The sequence below is a fragment of the Azolla caroliniana genome, unplaced genomic scaffold (assembly GCF_043228905.1).
Source record: "Azolla caroliniana isolate FFs.n. ecotype wild unplaced genomic scaffold, voAzoCaro1.0.p SCAF_20, whole genome shotgun sequence".
NCBI lineage: Eukaryota > Viridiplantae > Streptophyta > Polypodiopsida > Salviniales > Salviniaceae > Azolla > Azolla caroliniana.
In genome coordinates this window covers 12,788,268-12,804,057 of record NW_028230455.1, presented here as the reverse complement: position 1 = coordinate 12,804,057, position 15,790 = coordinate 12,788,268, and the positions used below count along the sequence as shown (strand labels likewise).

Below are 15,790 nucleotides of genomic sequence, written 5' to 3'. Positions count from 1 at the left end.
AGGATTAGAGTCACCTTAGATAAACAAACTTATTTAATTTGCAAGAGGGGGTGATCTTGACTCATCAAGCATAATACCAAATGTCAAATGAAACCTGGCCTCACCCATTCTACAAAAAGAACATCAAGGTGTTCAAACCCAACCGTGTACACCCAATATCAAACTAACATAGTATGCATTTTAAAACACCAACACCGGCATGATCAATTTGACTCACACATTGAACTTGCACTATACATATGGATTTGAAATTAACTTCATGAATATTTACGATTACAAACATGATTTGCACCTATTTGTCGATGCAATACATGCGAGAAATAGGTTGATGTTTCCTTTATGGAAGTATACATGCACATGCGAGAAATAGGTTGATGATAAGGAATCTTTCCTTGGAGGACAGTTTGCAGATGTGGCATGCATGAACTTTACGATCAGAATGGAGTCATAGATCACACATTCAAATGGATTGTTGTCACATACATGTTGATGCAATACACACAATTCTTTTACTAATAGAACAAGATTTGATACGTAATTTAGGAATTATTGTTCTAGGGTCCACAACGATGATGAGCTCTTTAATGTTGGTAGAAAACATGTTTTTCAATGGAACAACATGATTTTGACTTGTTTATTTAAAAGTAACAGAACATTAACTAGGCAATTGAAAAAGCCAAATAAGTTTAGCCAATGACAAAAAAATGATAAGTTTTTAGGGAACTTCATAAATATTGCATGACCTACTCATATGGAAGTAATGCTAACAAGAGTACAACTCCTTAACAATTGGTAGTACATCCTAAATGAGCAACAAAAACAAGGAATTTGGTGATCACATTCTTGTTCATGAGGATAAAGGCTAGTTAGACCTTTCTTCTCCCTTGTTAGACACATGACCATGTTTCATGGGTTTGAGAATGGAAACCACATGGACAATAATCAACATCAACGTAGTTGTATGGTGCTCTTTATACCAAATGTTGTGACTGTGAAGACTAAAGGTATCGTTGAATAGAAAGGGTTTCTATGGTTGAGAAAGTGGCCATTATAGGAGCACTAACGTTGTTTGAGAACAAAACGAAATTTATGTGCATATATTTAAGCCCAACCTAACCATGTTGTGGATGTTAATGTTGAATAAAAATCTCATTTTCTCTAAGTTAACCTATGGTAGTTAAGTTGTAGAAAATGGTCACTCTAGTGACTTTTCATGTGCAAATGGAAAGACTATTATGTATAGCATGCATTCTCTTCAACACTTAATGGTTTATGCAACACAACTAAGTCTCACAAATTCCACCCTTAAAAAGATCTTGCAAATGTACAAGTTTTGTTTGTATTTTTGCCTAAGATTATGTTTATTAATCAACCTAGAACCCTATCATGCAAGAGCATGATCATATGCAATTAGATATAAAGAATCAAAGTTTATATTGTCATTGCTCATTATATGTTCAATATCATTGGCATGCACATTATTATTAACATAAATATGATCAATTTGTTTAGTCTAGGTAGTAGCATTTGCTATGCTAGCAAATAAGTTAGCTTGAGTCTTAACATTCATTCCAGTCACCCCTATGTTTCAATTCAAATTGATAGAATAGAAGTTTCGCTTACATGTTAAGCAAGCAACTTGCACAAAGAATTCATAGCTTCACACATGGGAAATATATGTAGCATTTGATGCATAGCATAAGATATGATCACCATTTCAAAGTAAACACTTGTTCTAATATTACTATAGGAAAATGCTCAAATCCAAATCCAACTAATGTACCAATGATGACATGTTACATGGGTGTCAATGTACAATCAGGTTAGTGAGGTTGCACTATTGAAGATAGTTATGACCCTCTTGTCGAGACTTGAAATCATATATGATTGGGCGAAGTTTCAAGGAGCAATGTTGTGATGTGGCATGCATGGCTTAGCCTTGCCAACATCTAGCAACATGTGGAATATCAAGCTGGATGAGGTAGCCGATTGAATGTGAAACATCATAAAAATGTAACGACCTTCAATTTCATGTACATGTGGCATATTCAGAAAATGCTTTGTAAATCGAAGGTGTAAAGACCTTCTTCAACTTCATGTAACATGTCACATATTGCGAAAATACACAAAAGGTTTGTGTATGAGCAAAACAATTGAAGTCTCTTACAACCTTAAATATTCACATCAAGGATGCCAACAATTGAAGCCAATTATGGGATACAAAAATGAAGAAACAAGCAATGATAATGATTTTCCATGGGTGATAAAGACAAGAAATATAGATACATTGGCGTCGATAGAATCTATCAACCAACAAGGTAGATGATTGATATACTTTTCGATGGCTAGACAAGGGTGCTTACAAGTATATATTAAAGGAGAGATAGGGCAGAGTGGTTTGGTGGGTCAAGTCTCGAGAGAACTGGCAAATGACGAACACAAGAAGAAGGTAAACAATAACAATGATGATGATGGTAACGTCGCCACCAGCAGTAGTTGTGAGTGAGAATGAATCTACATATAGACATAGACAAAGACATGGACATGGACATAAACATAGACAGAGACAGAGACATAGATGGAGACAGAGGGTGGACAATCTGCGCCAACAATTCGGAGAGACCACCAATCGAGATGCTCTTGTTTGTTTGTTTGTTGTCGTCGTCTCATTGGGTGAGGATAAAGTAGGGCTAATGATAGTAGTAGTAAGACATCTATCTATGTGTGAAGAAGAGAGAGGGGTTTATATATGTATACATAATACATATATATGTACATATGTATATGTATATGTATGTATATGTATAAATAATAAGAGATATGTATATATGTAAGTTTTGTGTGTATAAAAGAAGATGAATAAATAAGAAGCCTTTCATTTCATCTCCAAAGAGGCGCCTTCTCCTTCCTCTTCATAATTCCTCTGTCTCTCATTTTTGTTGGTTCGTATAAAACAAAACAAAAAACGGTTCGAGAACACACACACTCTGCTTATTCTTCGAAATTCTTCTCTGCGACACTTTCTTTATTCGATTCATTCCTTGCTTTCTCATTTCCGAGCTTTTCAATAGCCAGAACCTTATCTGACCTATGACATACTTATATACCATTACTTATTTCCTTCATTCTTTTTTTCTGGCTCAGTATTGAAAGAATCATGTCAAAGCAAACCCATAATTCCATTGGTTAAATTTTCCACAGGTATAAAATATTGTTTGGGCGATCTTGTTTGTTTTCTCTGCTGACCTAAATCTTTTGTATTTTGGATTTTGTCGGCTAATTAATTTGTTTTAAATTATTTTGGTCCACATTTTCTTTGCTTCCGATCAATGCATTATCATCTTCTTTTTCATTCTCTTTCTCTGCATTCTAATCCTCTGCTTAACATTAGTCTTCTCCGTTACACAATCTGGTTTTATTAATAAAATTCCAGTATAACGCATTTGGGGTATTTGAATTTAATTTTATTCTATTTTATTTATTCATCAGGACCTGCTCTGATGCTGCCTCTTCTTCATTTTATAAAGAAACCCTCTTCTTGAATTATCCTCTGTTAAAAATTTCCTCGCCTTTTTTCAAAGATTTCATGTTATGAGTGATGGATGACATAGAGGATGTTTTCCTTCTTCTTTTTTTGTCTTTTTCTCACAGATTAATAATGTCGAGAGCATTATCTCCATGGAAATAAAGAACACAGAGTCGTCTGAAGGAGGAGGATGGAGGATGGGATAAAGCATATGAGCAATAATTATGATGATGTTTCTGCTCATGAAGGAGGAGGAGAAGAGGAAGAAGAAGAAAGAAGAAGAAGAAGAAAGTATAAGAGAGAAGGAGTTGCAAGGAGAGATTGGGAAGAAGCCTGTCGATCAGAGCAAGAAGAAGAACTTCACAAACAAGCTCAGACATTACCAGGGTGTGAAGAGAACCTTCCTCCTGACAGAGCTCATAACTTGTCTGTGCAAGAAGAAAGCCCTCACAGGCTCTACTTTGAGACCATGCTCGCAGAAGAGAGGGCGGCATCCTCGACCGCTGCAATCGAAGCGATGGCGATGATCTCACGGCTCCAGGAAGAGAAAGCGACAGCTCTAATGGAAGCTTGGCGGTGCCGATGTGATGCCGAAGAGAGAGAAACACACGCACGGGAAGCTATGGATCTCCTGAAACATGTGCTTCTCGAGAAAGAAGAGGAATCCAGAGGCTTGCGGGAACATATCGAGGCATTGTATCGAAGAATCTCGCACTTCATGATGATGTCGGAATATTGCGATGGATCTGCAGAGAAGATCGAGGGAAGCAGAGAACTAGTAGAAATGTTGCTCATGGAAGGGAATGAGGAAGATAGCATAAGAAGGGGAAATGAGCTTCTTCTTCTTCTTCTTCTTCGTCTTCTTATGGAGAAGTTAGGACAGAAATCACATGAAAAGTATGTGGATTCTCATGGTTTAATGCAAAATGGTGCAAAGGAGATTGAGCCGAGTAATTCTACTGTATCGATGATTTTAGATCGTCTGAAACAACTTGAGGAGAGATTTGTTCACTATTGGCAACAACACAATCAAGCTCTCGATCATGAGCAGATAATCCTTAATTGGATGAACTCTGAAAGGGATCAATGCTGTAATGATATTGATCCATTAATAAGATGGACCACCAATTCATCAAGTTGTGAAGAAGAAGAAGAGTTATTGCAAAACCATTCTTTCAATGGGAAGCTATACCAACTTGGATTACATCCACAAGATTTGTCAAATTGCTCACCACCCTATTCTAATTATAATGAGAGGGTGATGATAAATAAGGATGTGGAAAAGAATGTAATGGAACAACATCGGTCATCATGTCCTTCAATTGATGAAGAAACTAATCGTGACCCAAGCAATGAGTATATGTATAGTTATATTGGAGGATATTATAGTATGGATATTGGTGCCAAAGGTTTTGATCGTGCGGAAGAGAATGTTAGCGAAGGTGTCCACGATGTATATGAAATTCAGAATGGAGCATCTAACTTGACCTCATTTGTTGATCACCAGTCTAATTCGAATGTTGAAGAAGATCGATTGATCATGAGGAGGGAAAAGGATGGTAATGGCCTAGTACAAATTACAACGGATAAAGGATTTGAAGAGGAAGAACTGGAAGCAATCCTATTACCCCACAAAAATCGCCCACTCATAGATTATAGTTCTGCAGCAATCGATTCAGCGAAATGCTCACAGATCAAATGCTACAATATTGTTGATGATGGAGTTAATAATATATATCAACTTAAGGAAAGACTCAAGGCACTTGAAGAAGAAAGGGTAACCATGGAACAAGTCATGGATTCTTTGAGGAAAGAGAATAGAGACTTGAAATTATTGCAAGAAATAGGTCAACATTCGCGAGACATCAAGGGAAATGCTAGAAGAAGAGATAAAATGGAAGAGCAGGGACAACAACGAAGACGGCAGCCTTTATTTTCCTCAATCTTCAAGGTGAAGTCTCCATATCTTGTTAAGTTTGTTGGTTTATTTTGCTGCATTCCTTGCATTTGTCAATTCAATGTCATTTCGATTGCTTACATGCCATTAATTAGGTCTTATCTACTGGTTTGCTTGACATACCTAGGAACTTTCAGCACATTGTAAACCTAGAGCCACTCTTGTATGTATATATATATACAAACACTGCAGTCACAAGGAGGGGTACCTCCCCTCTTGTTATTTGTAAATTCCATTCATTTGTTTTAGAGCACCAAAGGATTCATCATAGTGAAGATGATGGTCTTTCACCACTTGGTTGTTAATTCTCGTATCGATCTCGACGGTAGGGATGTTATGAATCCTGATATAATAAAGAAAAAGCTGATCTTTTTGCATGATTCATCTGTTATCACAATCTCAATCCTTCAAATTGCATCTTGTTTTCAGAACTTATTCTCATTCTCTGGCATGGAGAGAGATGCAAATGGAGAGGCAACACGGTAAGTGATATATTATTGAGAGGTTTCTCGCCTCATATTCGAGACCCAAGTTGTCACTGTTCGTTTGATCTATAAGGCGAGAAACTTCCGAGTTCTCGATTATTTCATATTTCCCGGGATGCCCTTCTAGAATTTCCGTTATCTCCCCAAATGCCCTTGGTTGGAAGTTTTGGTGTTTTTCTCCCCAAGTATAATAAATATAAATATGTAGTCAAATTGGTTTATGTTTGAGATATTTCAATTCTAGTTTTCTTCAATTAGGTACCCTTCTTTGCAAAGCTCGGGAGATGGGTTTGCTAAGCAAGAACGAGGAGGTCTTTTCCACTTGTTGAGCAAACCTTCGGAAGTTTTGAAGAGCGTGTGTATAACAAGAGGCCATAGAGTTAACCTCGCTAGTATGTGCAAGAACTTGAGAAGATTGCATCCCTAAGAAGTCCTTAAATAACATTTCATTGATAAGTTAGCTCTTCAAGAAGATTCCATTGAATAAGTCCTTCACGACAATTACATGGATAAGATGTCATATAGAAGATTACACGCGTTTTGAAATTCTTAAGAAGATTACGTTGATTAGAAGTACTTAGTAAGAAGATTATTTTGATATAAAGTCCTTAAGAATAAGATTACATTGATATTACATTGATACGAAGTTCTCAATAAGAAGATACCATCAACACAAAGCCCTTAATAAGAAGATGGCATTGGTACAAAGTTTGTCATAAGAAGACTGTATTGATATGAATTCCTTAATAAGAAACATTGATAACTTGTCCCTACGAAGATAACACTAGTAAGGAGTACTTCAAATGATTGCATTGATAAGAAGTCATGAAGAGATTACAATGATAAGTTTTACTTAAGAAGACCACGTCGACACAAAGTCATGCAAAAGATTACATTACTAAGAAGTTCTTGAGAATATTACATTGAAACATAGTCCTTAATAAGCATAGATTGATGAGTAGGCCTTGAGAAGATTACATTGGTAAGAAGAGTTTGAGGAGGCTACATCGATACAAGTAGATTGGCAAGTAGTCCTTAACAAGAAGATTGCAATGAATGTCCTTAAAGTAGTGACAATGGTAACAATTTCTTGAGAAGATTACATTGACATAAAGTCCTTAATGAGAAGATTATGGTGCTATCCATGTGTTTGGTATGGGTAGTCTAGCATAACAAGAATCCACAAAGTAATTGTAATCTACTCCATTGATAAAAAATAATTCTGACTTTCATCAATAGCTTTCTCAAACATTTGTAGCTTGATAATTTAATGTGTACATTGAGGACATGTAACCCAACAAAGCTATCAATGGCTTTGATTTTCTTTACTAATATGTTAAGTTTCATTTTCATATTAAGTTCTAGGTGGAAGACAAGCTCAAAAAAACAATAATTGGTTATGTGTGAGTACTACAAAAAACATTGGGGTGTTTATTGTCGTATCAATTTGAAATGTTCCGTTGGATTCATCAAAAGATGATATGGAAATACTTTTAGTTGCACTCACCTTAAGAGTATTCTTCTACAACGTTTTGGAATATATAGGAAATTCTAGGAGCACACGAGTGAGTTTACATAGAGCCACCAAAATTTCGGTATAGTTTGAGAAGATATTGTTTCCTCCATAAATATTTCCAATTGGCAAGCTTGAAACTTTGTATGTTTTAGTGAATGAGATAAAATAAAATAAAAATTCGTGGACAATAATACCTTAGAGGCACATAGTGAGATTTGATAGGATTAGATGTTATTATGTCGATTTTACTCTCTTTGATAGTGAGAATGAATCGGGAATATGAAAGACAGAAATGGATCAAGAAAGGGAGTTTCATTGACGGATGATTTCTAGAAAATGAGATGATTATGATAAAATAGAATTGCCTTCAAACCGTTTTTAACACTAGTAGCATAGCTCCCATTGAGAATTTTTCCAATCTAACAAAAAAGAACGTCTAAATTAATTATAATGATGAGCACCAAGTGTGAGACAAAAAAGCCGGAATTGATCCCGGGACCGGTTTACCGGCTTAGGCGGTTCATATATTATGAACCGGCTATTTATATAGATTAGAAAAACCATACAAAGCTTTTCTTTTCCTCCTCATTCTTCGTTGCTCCTTGTCGCTTCGCTTCTGACTGATTACACCACAATCTGCTGTTCGCTTCTGAAGTAAGTATCTTGTCTGTTTTTCTTTCTCTGCTTATGAATTCTCTCTGTTTTTATTTCTCTGTTTTCTATGTGTTTTTCTCTGTGTTTGAATCTTTTCTCTGTTCATTGTTTTTCTATCTGATCCCCATCGTATATGCTTCAGCACCCAAGACATTAAAAAAAACCCAATGGTGGTCATCTTGACACGATGTTGTGGGATTTGATCAATAACATGCATATCATCTTCAAACTCCTCTGAGAAAAAGAAGAGAGAGACAGAGCTTTGTGGTCATGGTAGCCAATGTCAAGATAATAATCTGCCAATCGATGATGATATGCATTAGGAGAGGATATGATTGATGCATTTTAGGGAGGAGACTGTATAAGGATGAGGTTGGGTTAGATATGAGAATTAGTTTATAGAGAGGGTTGAGACCTGTTGGAACCAATCGTTTATCGACTCTGTAGTGAGGGTCAATATTAGTATTAGTATTAGTATTAGTATTAGTATTAGTATTAGTGGTGGTGGTGGTATTGGAAGTAGAAACATCTGACCTGCAATGACTAGAAGGAACACATAATTTGTAGTGGGTAGTAGATGAATCAATGAATCTATGGATTACTAGTATGATTATTATTTAATGACCAGTACTCTCCACCATTATTATTTAAAATTTAAATTATCATTGGTAATGGTCATGGCATTCCTGGCAAATACCACGACACCCTTCTTCCCCATCATAATGTTGCACAAGAGACTGAGAATGAAAATCTGGGTTAGGGAGAACCCTGGAGTTAAAAAAAATTTGGTGGACGTGGAAGATTGTTAACAAGCATTTGTATATCCATATCCGCATTCAATTACCTAAATGTTATGAATCTTGTTAATCAGCAAACTTAGTCAAGTGGTTTATGGAAGAGAATAATTGTCATGGCATATAGAGATCCCAAAAATTATGCTCCCATAGTATATTTCATTATGGTTAGTTCCAACGAAAGTGGGTTTATATTCCTTTGTCTGACAATGAACTCATGAGTTTGGATGCTACATATAGAATTCCAAATATAATCATTGACATGGGCCAAACAACTTCTCGTCCATTGTTTAATTCTTTAAACTTGATATGCATTTTACTAGAGTGATTGACATAGTTGTTCTGGTTGATTTATTTGATTTGGTATGTGCTGATTTTTATTTTTTGATTTTGTATGTGCAAAAAAAAAATCAACATGCTCCGGTTGAAATTATTGCTTGTAGGAAAGTGGTGGTTAAAATTTTTAAATTCCGGTTAGGATCATAAGAAGCAGGAAAACTTCCGGTAGGGGCTAGAGACTTTGCCCAACATTGGCTAGCACCCCTATATATTAAAATTTATGAAATTAACAAAAAGAAAGGATACGTTATTAGAAATAAAGACATAAATATACTCTAGTACCTGCACACAAGAAGTTGGATGTTGTTTCTCCTTCTTACAATCGATATCGAATAATATTATTGAAACTTTTTGGGGCTCATTCACATGAGCCATATTTTCATCCAACACCAAACCTCCATCATCTTTTTTAGTGTGAATTGTTTCCTTTAATGCATAGATCTCATTCTTAAGCCCACCATTGACTAACATTAAAGCCTCGATCACAATTGGCTCCACATTAGTTATGTCCTCATTTTCTCTTGGTTTCTCATGTGTAACACATTGATTTTTGAGTACCAACACTGCTATCTTTTTCTAACAGATGATCGCCAAAGCTTGTGTTAAGTGCATCTAAATCAAGTTCATTAACCTCCTTGACATTTTCCCAACCTTGAAAAGGTTGTAGTGTGCTAATTTGGCCCAAAGGTGATTTATAAGATAAATGTTCCTTCGGGACCTTATCTTGATATTCATCACATAAATATTGTCGTTCTAACCTAGACAAACCAGGTGAACACCCCATGTAATCTAATAACTTAATCCTTCTTGATGAGACATTATTGGGCTTGGCCAATGGGAACAATTGGTCAAAGGTATTCATGGATGTGGGATCATCACAAAGTATGTGCATTGGAGAAGAGGGTTGAATCTTCGCGATTCTTTTTAGTGGGTGAACATGAAGTTGTGAAGATGTAAGGGAACTAGGTGTGGAAAGAGATTTGCTCTTCTTCGTCATCATCAGGGGGTTACTATGATATTTCATCGACTTTAACGTTGTTGAGGTGTGAAGGTCATGTTGATATACTCTTGAAAGAGGAATTTTCATGTGGGTTTCGTTATTTCCATGGGTCGGGCTAGTTGTAACATTATTGCATGATGGTGTTTCTAGGATTGTTGGAGAAACACCAACACAATGTGACGTCCAATTGCTCGAATCTTGAGAGCCCATTATCACATACTCTCTTCAATCTTTATATAGGATATTGGGTGCTTGCTGATGATGCACTATATATGTTTGTTGATAACATTGTGTTGATTTCCATCCCTTTCGAGGAATAACCAGGAAATCGAGATGCTTTAAAGTTCTTTTTTGCAGACTAAGGTTTATCTGTAAACCTTGATAGAATGTTGATTATTCAAGACCTCCATGGTACCATGGTACATGTACACGGAAGTATACCAGAGGAGCAATGAAAGTTGCATTCAATTGTATGTATAATACTGCTTCCAAAGTGACTCCATAAATGTATTTGAGTATGGAGAACCATCTACAAACATTGGTACAAAACATCTTTGAATTCCAAAGTGAAATGATGCCCTTTCAAATTAGACAAATCTGGCATACTATTTACTAACAACAACATAACTAGATGAATCAACAAATTTGAGATGAGAATTAACATGTATTTCAAACACATGTAGTGGAGGATAGGTTGAAAAATGGGCGGAAATTATGTACAACAAATTATCTCAGCACAAAAAAAGCACAAAAAGATGATGAAAATAGACAAGAATAAATCACAAGGATGCATGTATATTGCATTATTACCTTGCATTTGTATTGTTATATTGTTTTAATATAGACGTCGCTTTTTTTCTCTTGATCTTTTCCTTCAATATTGTTTGCAATATATTTGTTCCCTCAATTTCTTTTACATTTACATACATGGATTTGCATGTGTGTGTGAGCCTTCCGCTTTCTTCTTTATTTTTTAATAGATTTGATACATGGATTTGATCTAAAATGTTGCTTATGCGAGTTTACAAAGTTTGTAAACATTTTTTGAAATATATATATATATATATATATATATATATATTTGGATCCATAATTTTGCAATTTATTTGATTTGGTATGTTCTAAACATTTTTTTATTTGATTTGGTATGCGCTAAAAAGTTTTTTTCAACGTGTTCCGGTTGACATTATCGTTTGTAGGAAAGTGGCCGGTTAAAAATTTTCAATTTCGGTTAAGATCCTAAAAACCAAGAAAATTTCCGGTAGGGGCTAGAGACTTTGCCCAACACTGGTTGTGGCTCTTAATAAAGTGTAGGTTTTTAAATTCGTAAAGGTAGTAAATGTATTGGGTTGTGGCTCTTAATAGATTGTGGGCTATCATAGACTTTTTTTCTTTATTCCAACATTGTAACTTAAAAAAGACATTGTGTTCGAGCCCAATGTGAAGGCATTATGTCTAGCAAAGTATTGCTTATATAGCGTCATGCAAGTATCTTCACAATTTTTTAGAATTTAAATACATATAACCATGATGATGTAGTGTTGAATCCTATGCTTTAGGACTCCAACACTCTCACATATGTATGTTAGTGGGGTTTGAGCCACAATGAACCATCACAAAATGCATGCAAATGTCATTGAAAGACATCTCATTTCTAGCAATACCATGTCACATTTATTGCAAGTGACATGCAATTATATATGGAAGGAAGCTTATGACCTTTTTCATAACAAACTAGCATGGCTTAGTAGTACCCAAACAAGTTCCCATTTGGTCGTGACCCTACATGATCGATAAATGAAAATCATGTTGAGTTCTCATGTTCTCCACCAATATTTGCTTTGAAAACTACGCTTGATAAGCTTATTCCTTTTCCATTAAGTCGCACCCACCCTCCAATTTTCAAATTTTCATAAGATAAAGACAACAAAATTCATCAAAGTTTGCACACAAAATTAGATATGAAGCCAATTCGGTTTCTTTGCCTTGAAATCGAACCAAACCAAACCAAACCGTTAATGAATTGTCAAGCCATTTAAACCGAACCATTTAAGTTAAACTAATTAAAAACTAAATAAACAAAACTACATTAAATTAAATAAGCATTTAAGTTAAGTTAATAAAATAAAAAATATTAACTAAACCATTAAATTAAATAAGCATTAAGGAAAATAAAGTTAACCAAAAACCAATAAACCTTTAAACCAAACTACTTAAACTTATAAACCGATAAATCTGAGTTTTAGAACCAAACCAAACCGTTCTTCTCTTGAACTTGATTAACTTGGCCAATGAACGAACGAATAAGGCCTGTAGGGCTAATAATCCAAACCAAACCAAATATTTATTTTGGAACCATTAAACCATTGCTTACCGGTTTGGTTCGGTTCGGTTTGAGGTGAAACTGGGCTCATATCTACACAAAATGAAGTTACACACAACTTGGGGCGTTAAAATTCGTAGAAATTATTTGCACACAAGATAGAAAAAGACAAACAAAATGCTGACATAATAATAAATAATAAAAATAAAATAAAATAATAATAATAATAATAATTAATAATAAAAAATAAAAATAAAAAAATAAAAAAAAATGCATCAAGGACTCAGAGATTTAGTACTTTCAGGCTGTAAACGATACATTTGAATCACGGTTTAGGGTTTCAACGAACTGTCAGGCTCTTAAACATACATTAGAATCACGGTTTAGGGTTTACACAAAGCAAGCACTGCCGATTTTGATCTCTGCGGCATGGCGGAAGAAGAGTTTGAAGGATTTGCTTTCCTTTGATTCCTTGTCTGCAATCTCCAGACACGCCTAGATGCAAGCAACGATTGTGAGCTGACAGGAAGAAATAAGGTGATCTCCCAGCTGCTGCTTTTGATTGTGTATTTAATTATGTACTTGATGAAGGCGTTGCAACGAGGATCCAGGCATGAAGTGTGATCCATCCTTCCATACATACATACATACATACACATAAATGTCTATGTGTGTATGTGTATGCTTGTGGGGGTTTCGGAGATTTCGGATACATGCATATATGTATGTATGTATGTATGTTTGTATTTCTTCTTTCAAAATCTCTGATTTGCAGAACCATCTCTCTCTCTCTCTCTCTCTCTCTCTCTCTCTCTCTCTCTCTCTCTCTCTCTTTGTACCGGTAAGTTAATCAATCTTTTTCACTTCTCTTGGAATTTCTGATGTTCTTTGTTTTGACTTCCTTCTGTTTTTTTCCTGGCTCTTTTCTCAAGTTGTACATCGTTTTGGATTTCCATCTTAGCCTCTACATATTATTGAATCGAGATGGATATATATATGTATCTATGTGTATGATTGCATAAATTGATGATCTTTGTGTATAAAGGTGCGTGGATCCATGGAACCGTCAGCAACTATTTTCTTCTCCATCAAGCAATGATTGAAACAGGTACTTTTCTACTATAAACTTGGAAGAAAATCTATAGACTTTTTCGTGTCAACAAAACTTACTTAACGTAGACCAAGTGTGAGTGATATCCTTCATTGTGATGATGATTAGGAGGAAAAAAGAACTTTGACACCTCATGCAGTTTTTTTATTCTAGTGTGGGATATAACCAATTATTTGGATTGAGGCCTTTCCAAGTGTTGAACAGACTTGCTGATTTTGAGGAAATCTAGAAGAGAAACCTTCAAATTAACTAAAACTTTGGATGCTGCGGTAAGGAAATCTATTGATGGCAAAGGTATGGAGTAAATTTGAGAGGCGGGAGGTGAGAGGATTGAATGATGTGGTTGGATCTAGATGTAGAGTCAGTTGGACATGTTCACTATATGTTTGTGCTAGCGCGTGGATAAAGAGGATGTTTGTGCATAGGGTGAGGCCGGTGGTGAGGGAGGAAGTGGTTGTGATGGTGTGTTGGCAAGGGTTATAGAAAGTAAGTGTGACCGGTGCTGATATAGTGGGGTGGGATGGTGACATTTTTATGGTTTGGGTGTCTTCCCTTATCCTGAGGATACAATCCATTATGCACCTGCTGCCTCCATTGAAAAATGTGTACAACCGTTAGAGTCTTGCCTTCAGTTCATGTTGTCATAGATAACTAGGTGGTGTTAAGATGCTGGCCCTTATAGATGTTTTCCATACCCTGTGTTGTGTGATCCTGAGACAGCTGGACTCCACCGTCCCAAGATATCAAGTGCATCATCTCTAGGTTTCCATGTCATAGGTTTATCTCTTTTGCATCTTGGTGTTGAAGTCTCCTGTGAGGATTAATTGGTCTAGACTTGAGTATTGTATAATGTCCTCAGATAGGACCCTGTTAAGGTGATTCAATTTCTTCATCTCTCTTGATTCCTTTATTGTCATAGTTCACTTTTTTTTGCATCTTGGTGCTGAAGTCTCCTGTGAGGAATAATTTGTCTAGACTTGAGTATCACATAATGTCCTTAAATTGGACCCTGTAGGGCGATTCAATTTATTTGTTTCTCTTGGCTCCTTTATTGTTGTAAATCACTTCATATTGTGATCTTTTGGGAGTAGCATAGTACAATGAATAAGACTTGTGTCTCTAAGAGCATGCTCCAGACTTGTGTAGTGGTTCAACTGTATACCGACTACCAACTCCCATAGCTTTGGTGCGTCTTTGTAATAAGGAGCATGTCTTGTCCTACTTTGACCTCATCCATTCTTACCAGGTTGTCCAGAGTGCTCCATCGTCCTTGCCTTCCTTGCACATGTATGATTGTCATGTACATTGTTTCTATGGTCAATTTGCATCTTCATCAGTTCATCAAGGAAAATATGGGGTATCAATCCCCCGTAGTATGATTTGCTTTTTGGTGTCCATTCTTAGTCAAACAAAGAAATGGTGGCATTTGGTGACTTGAGGATGTCTGCAACTCGCACATTGAGTCATCTTTCATGTCTCTTCCACTCTTCTTCAATTGTATTCTACACAAGTTCCTTTCCGTGTCATTGCATCTGTTTCGTAGCAACCTCCATCTATCTTGACTCTTTTGCTTCAATTTCCATTTTTACTTCTTCTTTGAGTACTGTAGCCAATTTGTTCTTTAGTTCAGCTTTGATATTGCTAGGTTGTTACTTCAATTTCTTTGTCTTGGATGAGTTCTGCCTTTACTTCCACTTTAACGACTCCTGCCCACCCTTTTTGTAACTCATCTTTGATGCTCCCTAGTTTAGGTCCAACTTCGCCCTCTTCATTCTCAGATATCTTGAGAGAGATAAATAATGACTAGAAAGTCGTGAAAGGAAAAGAAAGATATATTAATGTCTTTTATGAGGCTAAAGGCCTATAAGACCGAATAAGAGATTACATCTTAAAATATTGTCTTGTCTTTGAGAATAACAAAACAAAATAAATGTAACCAAGTAAAAAGGTAAATAAAAATGAAAGTGACTAAAGAATCCTGCTATGAACATAAGATTCTCAAGTCACATAGATTGTACTTTTCGTTTTCGAAAGATCTTGTAACATACGTTGATCCAGAATGGAGAGATCTCAGAAGCACGTAGG

General features: G+C 35.8%; 1 protein-coding gene and 1 long non-coding RNA gene across 2 annotated transcripts; both read left to right on the top strand.

Annotated features, from left to right (window-relative positions):
* Positions 1-3,716: 3,716 nt before the first annotated feature.
* Positions 3,717-6,659, top strand: LOC147851092 (uncharacterized). Its single transcript, XM_087335559.1, has 3 exons — positions 3,717-5,477; positions 5,913-5,965; positions 6,227-6,659. The coding sequence occupies exons 1-3, from the start codon at positions 3,717-3,719 to the stop codon at positions 6,393-6,395; spliced, it is 1,983 nt and encodes a 660-aa protein (XP_087191685.1). The 3' UTR covers positions 6,396-6,659.
* A 6,229-nt stretch (positions 6,660-12,888) lies between these two features.
* On the top strand, positions 12,889-14,452 carry LOC147851091 (uncharacterized). The gene is made up of 3 exons (XR_015531610.1): positions 12,889-13,131; positions 13,640-13,702; positions 13,859-14,452. It is a non-coding gene; the product is annotated as an uncharacterized LOC147851091 (long non-coding RNA).
* Positions 14,453-15,790: the final 1,338 nt, after the last annotated feature.